This window comes from Odocoileus virginianus, chromosome 28, assembly GCF_023699985.2.
Source record: "Odocoileus virginianus isolate 20LAN1187 ecotype Illinois chromosome 28, Ovbor_1.2, whole genome shotgun sequence".
Classification (NCBI taxonomy): domain Eukaryota; kingdom Metazoa; phylum Chordata; class Mammalia; order Artiodactyla; family Cervidae; genus Odocoileus; species Odocoileus virginianus.
The window spans coordinates 38,638,899-38,653,952 of record NC_069701.1 but is presented as its reverse complement, the minus strand read 5'-3'; the positions used below and the strand labels follow the sequence as shown (position 1 = coordinate 38,653,952).

Here is a 15,054-nt window from a genome sequence, read left to right as displayed (position 1 = left end):
CATGGGTTCAATCCCTGATCTGGGAATATCCCACATGCCATGGAACAAATAAGCCTGTGCACCACAACTATTGAGCCTGTGCTCTAGAGCCCAGGCACCACCACTACTGAAGCTCATATGCTTTAGAGCCTGTGCTCCACACCAACAGAAGTCACTGCAATTAGCCCACGCACCACAACTAGAGAGTAGCCCCTGCTTGCCGCTACTAGAGAAAAGCCCATGTCAGCAATGAAGACTCAGCACAGCCAAAAATAAATAAAGAATCTCAATGGAGTCAAAGGAGCAGACATTAAAAAGAACCTAATTTTAAACCTTAATCTGTTCATCCAAACATTTATTTTTAAGGAAAATCTGTAAAGCAGAAGCTCAAAAGTCAGAAGGTCTGTGCTCAGAAAGTGAATGAAAGTGGATTGAACCCAGGTCTCCCGTGCATAAAAGATGGATTCTTTACCAGCTGAGCCGCAAGGGAAGCCCTCCATAATAAAATTAAAAAAAAAAAAAAAGGTTCAAAGAGGTTAAACAACCTTGCCAAGGTCTTGCTGATCTGGCTCTAAAGCTTTAGCTTTAACCACTTTCCTATACTACACCCCAGTGATCGAATTCGGGTCTCCCACATTGCAGGTGGATTCTTTACCAGCTGAGCCACAAGGGAAGCCCAAGAATACTGGAGAGGGTAGCCTATCCCTTCTCCAGAAGATCTTCCTGACCCAGGAATTGAACTGGGGTCTCCTGTATTGCAGGCAGGTTCTTTAAAAACTGAGCTATCAGGGAAGCCCTTTACATTTAACATAATGTACCTAAAAATCATAGTTAGAAGGTGTCTCCTAGAAACTAGAGAAGTTAATGAAGAGTAAATAGAGTCAGAAATTAGTAAGTTTTTATTAGTGGCTCAGAGAATACAGAGTCATGAACTAGGTACTTATTAAAGGAGAAAAAAGGTCCCAGATTTCAAAATCTCAACACAATAAAGAAAAAACATGTAAATATCTAATAGAGAAGAATAAACTATTGTAATACTTTTTTATAAGTTCACTGAAAAAAGATCAATAACTGTACAATGAGTGGGGATGATTAGAATAACTATCATAAAAATATTTGAAAATATTAGAAAAATGTATGGGGATTATTAGAAAATCTGGAAACAAATCTAGGATTATTAACATGTATAAGTAGCAGTAATTAAACACTAACTGTAGCATACATACCACAGTCATATCCTTATTTTTAAAATGTTTATTATAAAGTGTTCAAATGCAGAAAAGCAATGGTCTCTTTAAAGCATTTTCCATACTTAACACTTCAAAAATAACTTCTTGGAACAGTTTCAAACTTCTGTAACCTTAGTGATTATAGGGTGTAGCATATAAAGGGCTTAATTATATCTAGCAGTAAGGCAACCAAACAAGTGAAAGTTCCTTGAAAAGCTACCAGGAAGGTTCTACAATTAATAATGATGGGAACTATCATTTACTGAACACCTGCTACATGCCAAGCAGTTTACAAACAAGTAGAAGATATTCCCATTTTATGGGTGAGGCTAATGAAACTAAAGAAGCTAATTAAGTTGTCCAAGGTCACACATAGCTAATTAACTGGCAGAATTGGGATTCAAACCTAGATCTGAGTAACTCCAAAGCCCACCTTTCACTATACAGGCTACCTCTCCAAGAAAGCTCATTTTTTGTACATATAGCTATCTGAATCAGATATTATGTAATCTATTATTATTTCTTATGGAACCTTATGGGCAATGCTTACATATGATTACCGAATACGTATATGTATTTATTCATTGATAAAACACTTAATGTTGTTTATTATGTGCCTAGGCTTACAGAGATAAGTAAAAGCAGCTCTAAATTTGAAGAGGTTACACTTAAGAAGAGAAAGAAGAAATAAATAACTTATAATGTGAAGAAGCTTTATGATTTAAACATGTAAGAGAAGCTAAAGAAATACACAGGAATGATTGGCACCTAATCCAGACTGAGAATATAAAGTGAAATAATGTCAGGTCAGCAGAGGATAGCTAACACAAAACAAACAGCTCCTTTTAAGACCAACTCATAAATTACTGAGAGAAAGAGAGATGTGGGGAGGGAGGAAGAGACACTACACAGTCTTTTACAGCCAATACCCCAGGCCTAATGTACCTTCAGAAACAGGGAACTTATATGTTGTCAGGAAAAAAATATGCTGCCGTTCCTGGGCAGCAGAAATTACCACTGAATCATATGTTTCAGTCGTTACCTTTAAATACAAGTCTAATCACATGATAGATTATGGGAGGTATTTTATATTTTTAAATATAAACTTATGCAGTTATGGCCTCTATATGACTTTGTAAGAGAATGTCAGTGTCTCTTTCTTTGCTTAAATAGGTAAGTACCCCGATGATCGATAATAAGAGAAACACAGAGATAGATGTTTTTATGGCTACATGGATATCTCCAGTCATTGTATCATTTACTATTATAACAAAAATGAATACAAAAATGGATAAATCTGTCAAGATCTTGCAAAATCAAATTGTTTTTGGAAGGACATATTAACCAGTCTAATGGACTCCAAGGTGCAGGACTGAGCATAAACACAAAACCCAGCAACCTTTTCTATTTTTGGCCACCTGGCACCACATGTGGAATCTCAGTTTCCAAACCAGGGATTCAATGCACGCCCCCTGTAGTGGGAGCACTGGAAGTGCAGAGTTTTAACCACTGGACCACCAGGGAAGTCCCACCAGCATCTCTCTTAAATGAAGTTTTCCCTCAGTCTTCCCTGGAATTAGCTTTCCCCACATGCCCAAAGCAGTGGATCACTTATTATCGCCTTTTCACGGATGTCTCCATTCATCAGCTTTTGCTATAAACCTTGTTACCTGACCCTTCTCCCCACTTGAAGTATACATGTATGATGAAATCTTTTCACAACCTCCCCTTTTCCTCTTCTCATTCTCTTCATTCAAATATCTGTTTAAAGGCTGCACAGTATCAAAGACAATGAGATATAACAGAACAAATGCTTTCAGGAAATCCTTGTTCCTCTGAGGTTATACCACTCTTGCCTCTCCCCACCTATCACCAACTGATTAACTGGCACTAAGTTCAACTGTCCTCTGTACTCTAAGTCCTGTCATCATCTTGGTTGACTTCCACATCCAAGCAGATGACCAGTCTAGGTGAGAACTTAGTCCCAAAATTCTCTGACCTCCCCAACTCCAATGACCTCGACCTCTACTTATTTCCAATCACCAATTCCCACAGCCATAGACTGGAGGTGTACTGTTCTGGAAACCTTAAACTGAAACAGCCCACTCTTATGTGAAAAGATATGAACCCAGACATGCACCTTGATTAAGTCAAATTACCTGTGCTCTCAATGTACACTTTGACTTTCTTGGGAGAAACACTACTTTTGCAATAGGGGAAAAAAAGAGAAATTTTATCACTCTGATGATAATTTTTTATTCTTTCATCTCTGAACTCCTTATACCCAGAAAAATCTCTATTACACTGTATTGTAATTATTTGTTTACTTATCTATCATTTCCTTGATATTCCTAGATTGCAAATTCCTTGGGATCAAGTAACACCTTGGGACTCTTTCTAGGACAGTGAAGCTATCGTCAACAAACACAGGTATCTAATAGAATGAATAAATATTGAAACAGCACTGATCAATATGAGTAAGACTCTGATTCAGATTCTGTCACTTAATTATGGAATGACCTTAAGAAAGTCAGTCAAATTCTCTGAAATTCTTGTCCTAGCCACTTCATAGAGTTGTCAGGAGGCTTAAATAGTACATATGTTAGGTATAAGAGTTATCACTTTTTGTTCAGACTGAGTAAAACACATGATTTCCTTTTCTAGCACTGTTTTCCTTGGTTCACTGGAATCAAGTGGCTTTTTGTTTGTTTTGTTTTGTTTTTGCTACCTGACAAGAATAGTTTTATAACTGTTCTTCTTCTTCAGTTGCTAAGTCCTCTCCGACTCTTTGCAACCCCATGGACTGCATCATGCCAGGCTCCTCTGTCCTCCACTATCTCCCAGAATTTGCTCAGACTCAAGAAATGCAATAAGGCAAAGTGGTTTTCCGAGGAGGCCTTACAACTAGCTGAGAAAAGAAGAGAACTGAAATGCAAAGGAGAAAGAGAAAGATATACTCATCTGAATGCAGAGTTGCAAAGAATGGCAAGGAGAGATAAAAAGCCTTCTTATGTGAACAATGCAAAGAAATAGAGGAAAACAATAGAATGGGAAAGACTAGAGATCTCTTCAAGAAAATTACAGATACCAAGGGAACATTTCATGCAAATATGGGCACAAAAAAGGATAGAAACATCAAGGATCTAACAGAAGCAGAAGATATTAAGAAGAGGTGGCAAGAAAACACAGAAGAACGGTACAAAAAAGGTCTTAATGACCTGGACGACTACGATAGTGTGGTCATTCACCTGCAGTGTGAGATCAAGTAGGCCTTAGGAAGCATTACTACAAACAAAGCTAGTGGAGGTGATGGAATTCCAGCTGAGCTATTTCAAATCCTAAAAGATGACACTGTTAAAGTGCTGCACTCAATATGCTAGCAAGTTTGGAAAACTAAGCAGTGACCACTGGACTGAAAAGGTCAGTTTTCATTCCACTCCCAAAGAAGCACAATGCCAAAGAATGTTCAAGCGAAAGTGAAAGTGCAAGTCCCTGACTCTTTTCGACCCCATGGACTGTATAGTCCATGGAATTCTCCAGGCCAGAATACTGAAGCGGTAGCCTTTACCTTCTCCAGAGGATCGTCCCAACCCAGGGATTGAACCCAGGTCGCCCACATTGCAGGCGGATTCTTCACCAGCTGAGTCACAAGGGAAACCCAAGAATGTTTGAACTATGATACAATTGTGCTCATTTCACATGCTAGCAAGGCAATGTTCAAAATCCTTCAAGCTAGGCTTCAACAGTACATGAACTGAGAACTTCTAGATGTACAAGCTGGATTTAGAAAAGGCAGAGGGATCAGAGATCAAATTGCCAACATCTGTTGGATCATGGAGAAAAGCAAGGGAATTCCAGAAAAACATCTACTTCTGCTCCACTGACTATGCTAAAGACTATGCTAAATCACAACAAACTGTGGAAAATTCTTAAAGAGATGGGAATACCAGACCACCTTATCTGTTTCCTGAGAAACCTGTATTTGGGTCAAGAAGCAATAGTTCAACCCAGACATGGAACAATGGACTGGTTCAAATTGGGAAAGGAGTACGTCAAGACTGTATATTGTCACCCTGCTTATTTAACTTATATGCAGATGATATCACATGAAATGCGGGGCTGGATGAATCACAAACTGGAATCAAGATTGCCAGGAAAAATAGGAACACTCTCAGGTATGCAGATAACACCACCCTAATGGCAGAAAGTGAAAAGGAACTAAAGAGCCTCTTGATGAAAGTGAAAGAGGAGAGTGAAAAAGGTGGCTTAACACTCAACATTCAGAAAATTAAGATCATGGCTTCTGGCCCCATCACTTCATGGCAAATAGATGGGGAAACAATGGAAACAGTGATAGACTTTATTTTCTTGGGCTCCAAAATCACTGCAGATGGTGATTGCAGCCCTAAAATTAAAAGAAATTAAAAGCTCCTTGGAAGAAGAGCTATGACAAATCTATACAGTGTACTAAAAAGCAGAGATATCACTTTGCCAATAAAGGTCCATATAGGCAAAGCTATGGTTTTTCCAATAGTCATGTATGTATGTGAGAGTTGGACCATAAAAAAGGCTGAGCTGATGCTTTTGAACTGTGGTGCTAGAGAAGACTCTTGAAAGTCCCTTGGACAGCAAAGAGATCAAGCCAGTCAATCCTAAAGGAAATCAAGCCTGAATATGCACTGGAAGGACTGATGCTGAAGGTCCAATACTTTGGCCACCTGATGGGAAGAACTGACTCACTGAAAAAGACCCTGATGCTGGGAAAGACTGAAAGCAGGAGAAGAAGGGGATAACAGAGGATGAGATGGTTGGATGGCATCACTGACTCAATGGACATGAGTTTGAGCAAACTCCACGAGGTAGTGAAGGAAAGAGAAGCTTGGAATGCTGCAGTCCATGGGGCTGCAAAGAGTTGGACACAACTGAGGGACTGGACAACAACATGTCCACTGAGTCGGTGATGCTAGTCAATCATCTCATCCTCTGCTGCCCCCTTCTCCTTTGCCTCTGTTTGACTAACCTATTAACTGCTCCAAATTGTTTACGCATCATTCCCCTAAAGAAGATATGGCACAGCCAGGGATATCTATTGTCCTGATACCATGTTCATTTCCTTTTAGAAGAAGGGTATAATTGTTCCAACATGGAGAACAGCCTCCCAAGTGCTTTTTTGGGAGAGTGTTTAACATAGTCTATGTCTCCACCAGTTCAGAGAAAGGAAAGATTAGAGAATTGATAATGGGAATGGAGGACTCAATTGTCACTCTCACAAATCTGGGCTACAAATAAATCAATAAAAATCTTTAAACCAACCTAATAAAAATATTTAAATAGGATCTGCACTGGGCATCCATTTTTGCTTTCTTCTTCAGGAGATCCAAAATCAAATAATGGTTTCGAAATTTCAGTGGTTCTCAAATTCACCTGCACATTAGGAATTATCTGGGATTCTAAAAATATTCCAAAGCCGAGGCCACACCTCTCACAGACTGGATTGTATTCCCCAAATTCATCTGCTGCAGCCTCAGCCACTGTTTCGACTTATTTGGAGACAGGGCCTTAGGGCTTCCATAAGGTTACATGAGGTCCTAAGTGTGGCCCTCCAACCTGAGAGGACCGTCCATGTAAGAAGAGGAAGAGATGCCAGAAAGCTCTCTCTCCACATACGCACAGAGGAACGATCAGGTGAGCAGATGGTGACAAGATACCTTGAACTTGGACTTGCAACTTCATGAAGAAGCATGAGAAAATAAGTTTCTGTTGTTTAAGCCACCCAACATTTGGAATTTTTTTTTATGGCAGCCCAAGCAGACTAAACCAACACCCAAGACCAATTAAATCACAACCTCTTAGAGTAGAACACAAACATCACTATTTTCAAAGCTTCTAAGTGATTTAAAATCTGTTAGGGAAGGCTGGGGACCAATGCCTTATTTCAACTTTGTTCTATAAAGGACCTAAGCTTCTCTTTCCTGTTATTACATTTGTAGAAAAATAAGAATCAAAACACCATTAATTTATAGAACCATAGCAAAACTTGCCTCAAAAATCACCTGGAAGGATCTTAGCCCTGATGCATCCTGAGAATGGCTGGCCTCCTCTGAAGTCCAATTCAGGTTTGCAAAGAATCCAGGCAGTATGGATTGCATATCTGTGTGAGAAGAAATGGCAACAACAGAGAAGAAGCAGTTTGGATAAGCACCATAGTTTCTGCAGTTGTCCATTAAACTGATGAGTCAAGAAGGCTTTTCCCTGATGAAAAGATTATCTGCAGAATTTTAAATACAACTGGAAATGGCTATGAATCAGCAAACTGATTGAACATTTAGAATTACTTTATGGGGTTAAGATATTTAATCTCATGTTTTCAATTTTACACAAATTGAAAATTCACTAAATCAATTTGTATTTTCAATTCATTTCCACAAGGTCATATCCAATGCCAGAAATCTTCTGAGCTGCTAGTTCTAACTGATATTCTTATACTTTTTAATAAATCAATTCACTGTTTAATAATACAAATCCAGTAAGTGAGCTAACTTAGAACTTAAAGCAGAAAAATTCAAGAATGACCCTCTCAGGCATTGACCTAATACTGTATGGTCTGTCCTTTAAGAGACAGTCTTTAATAAAGAAAAGCAAACTTTTGCTAATTTAATTGTCAATTAACTACTTGGTATATTTATATACATCAATTTAGAACTCTTTACACAAAGCATCAGTGTGTCCTGGATCATATTCAACAAACAGAACTTCAAAGTATGCACTATCTTTCCTACTTTCTATACTCTGGCAGTAATATTATAAAGGGAAAAAAACCAAATTTCTAATTTTATAAAATGCCATTTCTTAGTCCCCCTCTACAATAGTGTTAAATGGAAAATTAAATATGAATAAAGATACATCAGTCTCTACAAGTTCTACCTTATAAACGATGCTGACAATGTTGATACTATATAAGAATTCAACTTTAAAATTTTAATAATAAAATATATCCTATAATAATGACACAACTTTTTTCTAAAGCATTCATACTATGTATCTAATAAAGCTTTAACCATCTCAGAAAGTATGAACTTTACCAAGATCAAGTTTTAGCTACCAATCTTAACAGGTACTATTTTTCTTGCCATTAGTTTGTTTTCCAAGCACAATTCAGTCACAAAGCCCAGGATAATATGGCAGCAAGGTTATGCTGCACTGAAGTTTAATGAAATTGGCACTAAATCAGGATGAGTTGCATCAGTACTCAGTTTTACCACTGACTGACTTTCTGACCTAGGGCAACGCCTTTTTTTCCCTGTGATTCAATTACCTTTCTGTGAAATAAGAAAAAATTGTTCCTGAATCCTATAAAGTAGTAATACAATACAGAACGGGGAAAACAAATGTAGATACATGAGAAGAAGTTTTGTCAATAAATTGGAATTCTCTAGAAATCTTAAGAATTTCCTTAAAGGATGAGTAGTTATTTGGGCGGAAATCAATTTTAATTAGTCAAACCAGTCAATCCTCAAGGATATCAGTCCTGAATTTTCATGGCTGCAGTCACCATCTGCAGTGATTTTGGAGCCCAAGAAAATAAAATCTGTCACTGTTTTCATTATTTCCCCATCTATTTGCCATGAAGAGATGGGACTGGATGCCATGATCTTAGTTTTCTGAATGCTGAGTTTTAAGCCAGCCTTTCACTCTTCTCTTTCACCTTCATCAAGAGGCTCTTTAGTTCCTCTTCACTTTCTGCCATTAGGGTGGTGTCATCTGCATATCTGAGGTTACTGATATTTCTCCTGGCAATCTTGATTCCAGCTTGTGATTCATTCAGCCTGGCATTTCACATGATGTACTCTGCATATAAGTTAAATAAGCAGGGTGACAATATACAGCCTTGACATACTCTTCCCAATTTGAACCAGCCCGTTGTTCCATGCCCAGTTCTAACTGTTGCTTCTTGACCCAAATACAGGTTTCTCAGGAGACAGGTAAGGTGGTCTGGTATTCTCATCACTTCAAGAATTTTCTACAGTTTGTTGTGGTCCACACAGTCAAAGGCTTTAGCATAGTTAATGAAGCAGATGTTTTTCTGGAATTCCCTTGCTTTTTCTATGATCCAATGGATATTGGCAATTTCATCTCTGGTTCCTCTGCTTTTTCTAAATCCAGATTGAACATCTGAAAGTTCTCAGTTCACGTACTGTTGAAGCCTGGTTTGGAAAATTTTGAGCATTACTTTGTTAGCATGTGAAATATGCACAATTGTACGGTAGTTTGAAAATTCTTTGGCATTGTCCTTCTTTGGAAGTGGAATGAAAACACCTTTTTCAGTCCCATGGCCACTGCTGAGTTTTCCAAACTTGCTGGTATATTGAGGGCAGCACTTTAAAAGCATCATCTTTTAGGATTTGAAATAGCTGAGCAGGAATTCCATCACCTCCACTAGCTTTGTTTGTAGTAATGCTTCCTAAGGCCCACTTGACTTCACGCTCCAAGATGTCTGGCTCTAGGTGAGTGATCACATCATTGTGGTTATCCAAGTCATTAACATCTTTTCTGTATAGTTCTTTGTATCCTTGCCACCTCTTTTTAATCTCTTCTGTTTCTACTAGGTCCATACCATTTCTGTTCTTAATTGTGCTCATCTTTGCAAGAAATGTTCCCTTGGTATCTTTAATTTTCTTGAAGAGATCTCTAGTCTTTCCTCTATTTCTCTGCATTGTTCAGTTAGGAAGGCTTTCTTATCTCTCCTTGCTATTGTTTGGAATGCTGCATTCAGATGGGTATATCTTTTCTTTTCTCTTTTGCCTTTAGTTTCTCTTCTTTTCTCAGCTATCTGTAAGACCTCCTCAGACAACCATTTTGCCTTGTTACATTTCTTTTTCGTGGGGATGGTTTGATCATTGCCTCTTGTGTAAAGTTACAAACCTCCATACACAGTTCTTCAAGCACTCTGCCTATCAGATCTAATCCCTTGAATCTATTTGTCACTTCCACTATATAATCATAAGGGATTTGATTTAGGTCATACCTGAATGGCCTAGTGGTTTTCAGTACTTTCTTCAATTTATGTCTGAATTTTGCGATAAGGAATTCATGATCTGAGCCACAGTCAGCTCCCGGTCTTGTTTTTGCTGACCATATAGAGCTTCTCCATCTTTGGCTACAAAGAATAGAATCAATCTGGTTTTGATACTGACCATCTGGTGATGTCCATATGTAGAGTCGTCTCTTAGGTTGTTGGAAGAGGGTGTTTGCTATGACCAGTGTATCCTCTTCGCAAAACTGTTAGCCTTTGCCCTGCTTCATTTTGTATTCCAAGGTATACATTTGTATTTCATTTTGTACTCCATTTTGTATTCTTCCCTGATCTTCAGAAATGAAAAAGAGAGAGTCCACAGGGGTAAGTAAGGACAAGAGATGTCCCATGTTTGGGGCATGGACTGGAAAAAAAACATGGGGCCAATATTGCAACACCAACAGGTTTAAAACCAAGAGCCACAGAGGCCACAGACAGAACAAAACATGAACAAAAGCCAAAGATTTGGTACCTGTCTACCTGAGGGTTGGTTACAAGTCAAGTGATGCTAGCAGCAGCATTAGTGATGCAGGATAAGGGCCTTAGAGCCATGGAATGTAAATGCAGATGAGACTCAGAACAGTAATATTCTATTAAGATACAGAGTGTTTTTATCTTGCCACTTAAGCAAAGTTTTAGTCCAAGATATAGGCCCTGCCGTTAAGGGCTCAGCAATCCAGAGAACCTCCTACTGGAAGGCTGCAGTGCAGGATGTGTTCAGGACAAAGGGATCATGTACAATCAGCTCTTAACTAAAAATTACCAACCAACAAAGACCAATAACATGAAAAATATGACACATATCAACCAACAGAGTGCATACCAGAGGAAACAGAATTAATAAAACAACCTGAAAGGAACTTTAAAATAAGTGCTGTAGGACTTGCCTGGTGGTATAGTGGATAGGAATTGGTCTGCCATTGCAGGGGACATAGGTTTGATCCCTTGTCCAGGAAGATTCCACTTCCATGAGCAAGTAAGCCCACGAGCCACAACAACTGAGTCCTTTGAGTCCACGACTTTTTGTTAAAAGTAGCCCTCACGTGGGATGATTTGAGAAAATAGCATTGAAACATGTATATTATCATATGTGAAATAGAGTGCCAGTCCAGGTTCAATGCATGAGATAGGGTAGGGTGCTCAGGGCTGGTGCACTGGGAATGACCCTGAGGGATGGGATGGGCAGGGAGGTGGGAGGGGGATTCAGGATGGGGAACACATGTAAACCCATGGCTGATTCATGTGAATGTATGGCAAAAACCACCACAATATTGTAAAGTAATTAGCCTCCAATTAAAATTAAAAAAAAAAGTAGCACTCACTCACTACAATTAGAGAAAGTCCAGGAGCAGCAACAAAGACCCAGCATGCTAAAAATAAATATATTTTTTTAAATAGCTGCTCTATATTTTATATCCTCAAATATAAAAAGAAGTCATGAAATAAGAATACACTGCCATTGATTAAACAGAAAGCAATGGCAAAAAACTCTATTAGAAATCTTGGAAATTAAAGATAGTGTTTGAAATGAAAGCCCTATGGATGGCAGATACTCTAAAAGAACATATTTAAAAGGTAGTAAGTGAAACTTCATAGAAGCATGACTCATAATAGGAAAAAGTGGAAACAACCCAAATGTCCAACAAATGATGAAGAGGTTAACAAAACATGGAATATTATTCAGCAACAGGAAGAAATGAAGTACTGTTACATGCTACATACTAACATGAATGAATCTTGAAAACATTATGCTTCATTAAGCCAAACACAAAAGGCCGCATATCATATTATTTTGTTTATATGAAATATCTAGAATAGGCAAATCCATAAAGACAGAAAGTAAACTAGTATTTGCCAAAGGACAGGGGGTAGGGATAAAAGGAATGACTGCTAATGGGTACAGGATTTCTTTTGGGGATGATGAAAATGTATTGTTATGAATAGCAATGATAGTTGTACAACTTTGTGAATATACTTAAAACCTCTGAATTGTACACTTTAAAATGGTATATTTTATGACATGGGAATTATATATCAATTAAAAGAAGAAAAAGAGAAAAGACAATAATAGATTTTTAAAAGACAAAAACACTAAAAAATTAAAAATTTCAGAATAAATAATGACTGAACTACACAGCTAAACATATCGCAATGAAACCCAGAATAACAAGGATAAAGAGGAAACCCTAAAAGCTACAAAAGAGAATCAAATTAGCCAAAAGAAACATGAGTTAGACTTCTCATCAACAATGCCAGATGCCAGAGGATAACTGAGTACTATTTTCAAACATCTGAAGGAAATTGACTTTGAATCTGGACTTCTAGAGAGCCAAACTACCATTAAAGAATGAGAAACTTAAAACGTTTCTATTCCATAAGCCTTTGCTTAAAGAACTACTAAATAAACCAGCATGCCCTTTGAAAAAATGAGTTTACATTTGCACCACTTTGCTAAGATGGGGTGGTCACAGGGGGGAAAGAATGACATAATCATTAGTATCAAACTACCTCTTGATATAGCTGTTCAATTATTAAAGAAAAAGTAGATAGAAAAATTTCAATCTTATGGCACTGTGAACATACACCAAAATCATATATTGGGACTTCTTCCAATGATAAAGTAACAGTACCAAATAAGTCCTCCCACCAAAAACTACTATAAAACTGGAGGAAATATACTAGGCACTGGACAATAAATAGCACAGGACTGTGACCCTTGAGAGAAGGGAAACTCATGAGATGAACCTCTGGATGTCTGCCAGGGGAAATTTTCCTCCTCCTGGAGGACAGACCTGGAGCCCAGGCAGAGTACAGTGGTTTCATGAAGCTGAGGAGACAGAGAATAGAGTTCAGGGTTGTGAGAGTACTTAAAATCTGCAAGGCAGGGCACTGGAGAGGAAAGAGCTACACAGAACTGGGTACCAAAAGTTGGTGTGGAAGTTCCCCGTGTTCTCCATGAGCCCTTGACCAAGGGCTGGGCTATGCATGCGCAAGTGACCACAATGGGGTGGTCAGTTACCTTCAGTCAGACATCCGAGAGTGTGAAGTGGGCCTTAGGAAGCATTACTACAAACCAAGTTAGTGGAGGTGATGGAATTCCAGCTGGGCTTTTTCAAGTCCTAAAATATGATGCTCTTAAAGTGCTGCACTCAATATGCCAGCAAATCTGGAAAATTCAGCAGTGGCCACAGGACTGGAAAAGGTCAGTTTTCATTCCAATCCCAAAGAAGGGCGATGCCAAAGAATGTTCAAACTACCACACAATCGTGCTCATTTCACATGTCTGCAAGGTTATACTCAAAATCCTTCAAGCTAGGCTTCAGCAATGTGAACTGAGAACCTGCAGATGTACAAGCTGAGTTTAGAAAAGGCAGAGGAACCAGAGATCAAACTGCCAACATTTGCTGGATCATAGAGAAAGCATGGGAAATCCAGAAAAACATCTGCTTCATTGACTATGCTAAAGTCTTTGACTGTGGATCACAACAAACTGGAAAACTCTTAAAGAGATGAGAATACCAGACCACCTTACCTGTCTCCTGAGAAACCTGTATTTGGGTCAAAAAGCAACAGTTAGAACCAGACACGAAACAACAGAGTGGTTCAAACTGGGGAAAGAGTATGTCAAGGCTGTATATTGTCACCCTGCTTATTTAACTTATATGCAGAGTATATCATGTGAAATGCCAGGCTGGATGAATCACAAGCTGAAATCAAGACTACCAGGAGAAATATCAACAATATCAATATGCAGATGACACCACCCTAATGGCAGAAAGTGAAGAGGAACTAAAGAGCCTCTTGATGAAAGTGAAAGAGGAGAGTGAAAAAGGTGGCTTAAAACTCAACACTCAGTAAACTAAGATCATGGCATCTGGTCCCATCACTTCATGGCAAATAGACAGGGAAACAACGGAAATAGTGACAGACTTTATTTTCTTGGGCTTCAGAATCACTGCAGATGGTGACTGCAGCCATGAAATTAAAAGATGCTTGCTCCTTGGAAGAAAAGCTATGACAAACCCAGACAGGGTATTAAAAAGCAGAGACATCACTTTGCCAACAAAGGTCCGTATAGTCAAAGCTATGGTTTTTCCAGTAGTCGTGCATGGATGTGAGAGTTGGACCATAAAGAAGGCTGAGTGCCAAAGAACTGATGATTTTGAACTGTGGTGTTAGAGAAGACTCTTGAGAGTCCCTTGCACAGCAAGGAGATCAACCAGTCAATCCTAAAGGAAATAAACCCTAAATATTCATTGGAAGGACTGATGTTGACGCTGAAGTGCCAATACTTTGGCCACCTGATGCGAAGAGCCGACTCATTGGAAAAGTTGGGAAAGATTAAGGGCAGGAGAAGAAAGGGGCAACAGAGTATGAGATGGTTGGATGCATCACCAAATCAATGGATATGAGTTTGAGCAACTTCCAGGAGACAGTGACAGACAGGGAAACATGGTGTGCTGCAGTTCGTGGGGTCACAAAGAATTAGACAGGACTGAGCAACTGAACAACAACAAAACCATTCTCCTTAAATTGACCTATGGAGTCAACACAATCATAATATCAGGAGACTTTTTGTAGATATTAGCAAACTGGTTAAAAAAATTTACATGAACTAATAAGCAGTTATAGCAAACTTGCAGGATACAAGGTAAATACACAGAAGTCAATTGGTTTCCTGTATGCAAGCAATGAACAAGTGGAATTTTAAATTAGAAACACATTACGATTTACATTAGCACTGTAAAAACCAAAATATTAATACTTAGATAT

General features: G+C 38.6%; 1 protein-coding gene across 17 annotated transcripts in view; it reads right to left on the bottom strand.

Annotated features, from left to right (window-relative positions):
- TOP6BL (TOP6B like initiator of meiotic double strand breaks) overlaps positions 1–15,054 on the bottom strand; it is a 74,935-nt gene that overhangs the window by 30,657 nt on the left and 29,224 nt on the right. For 13 of the 17 annotated variants that reach the window (XM_070457690.1, XM_070457695.1, XM_070457691.1 and 10 more), the window contains one exon: positions 7,250–7,359. The exons of 3 other annotated variants lie outside the window; for them this stretch is intronic. In XM_070457690.1, coding sequence (XP_070313791.1) covers positions 7,250–7,359 — 110 coding nt within the window. The remainder of the gene's footprint in view (positions 1–7,249; positions 7,360–15,054) is intronic. One more of the 17 variants, XM_070457692.1, reaches the window with a different exon arrangement.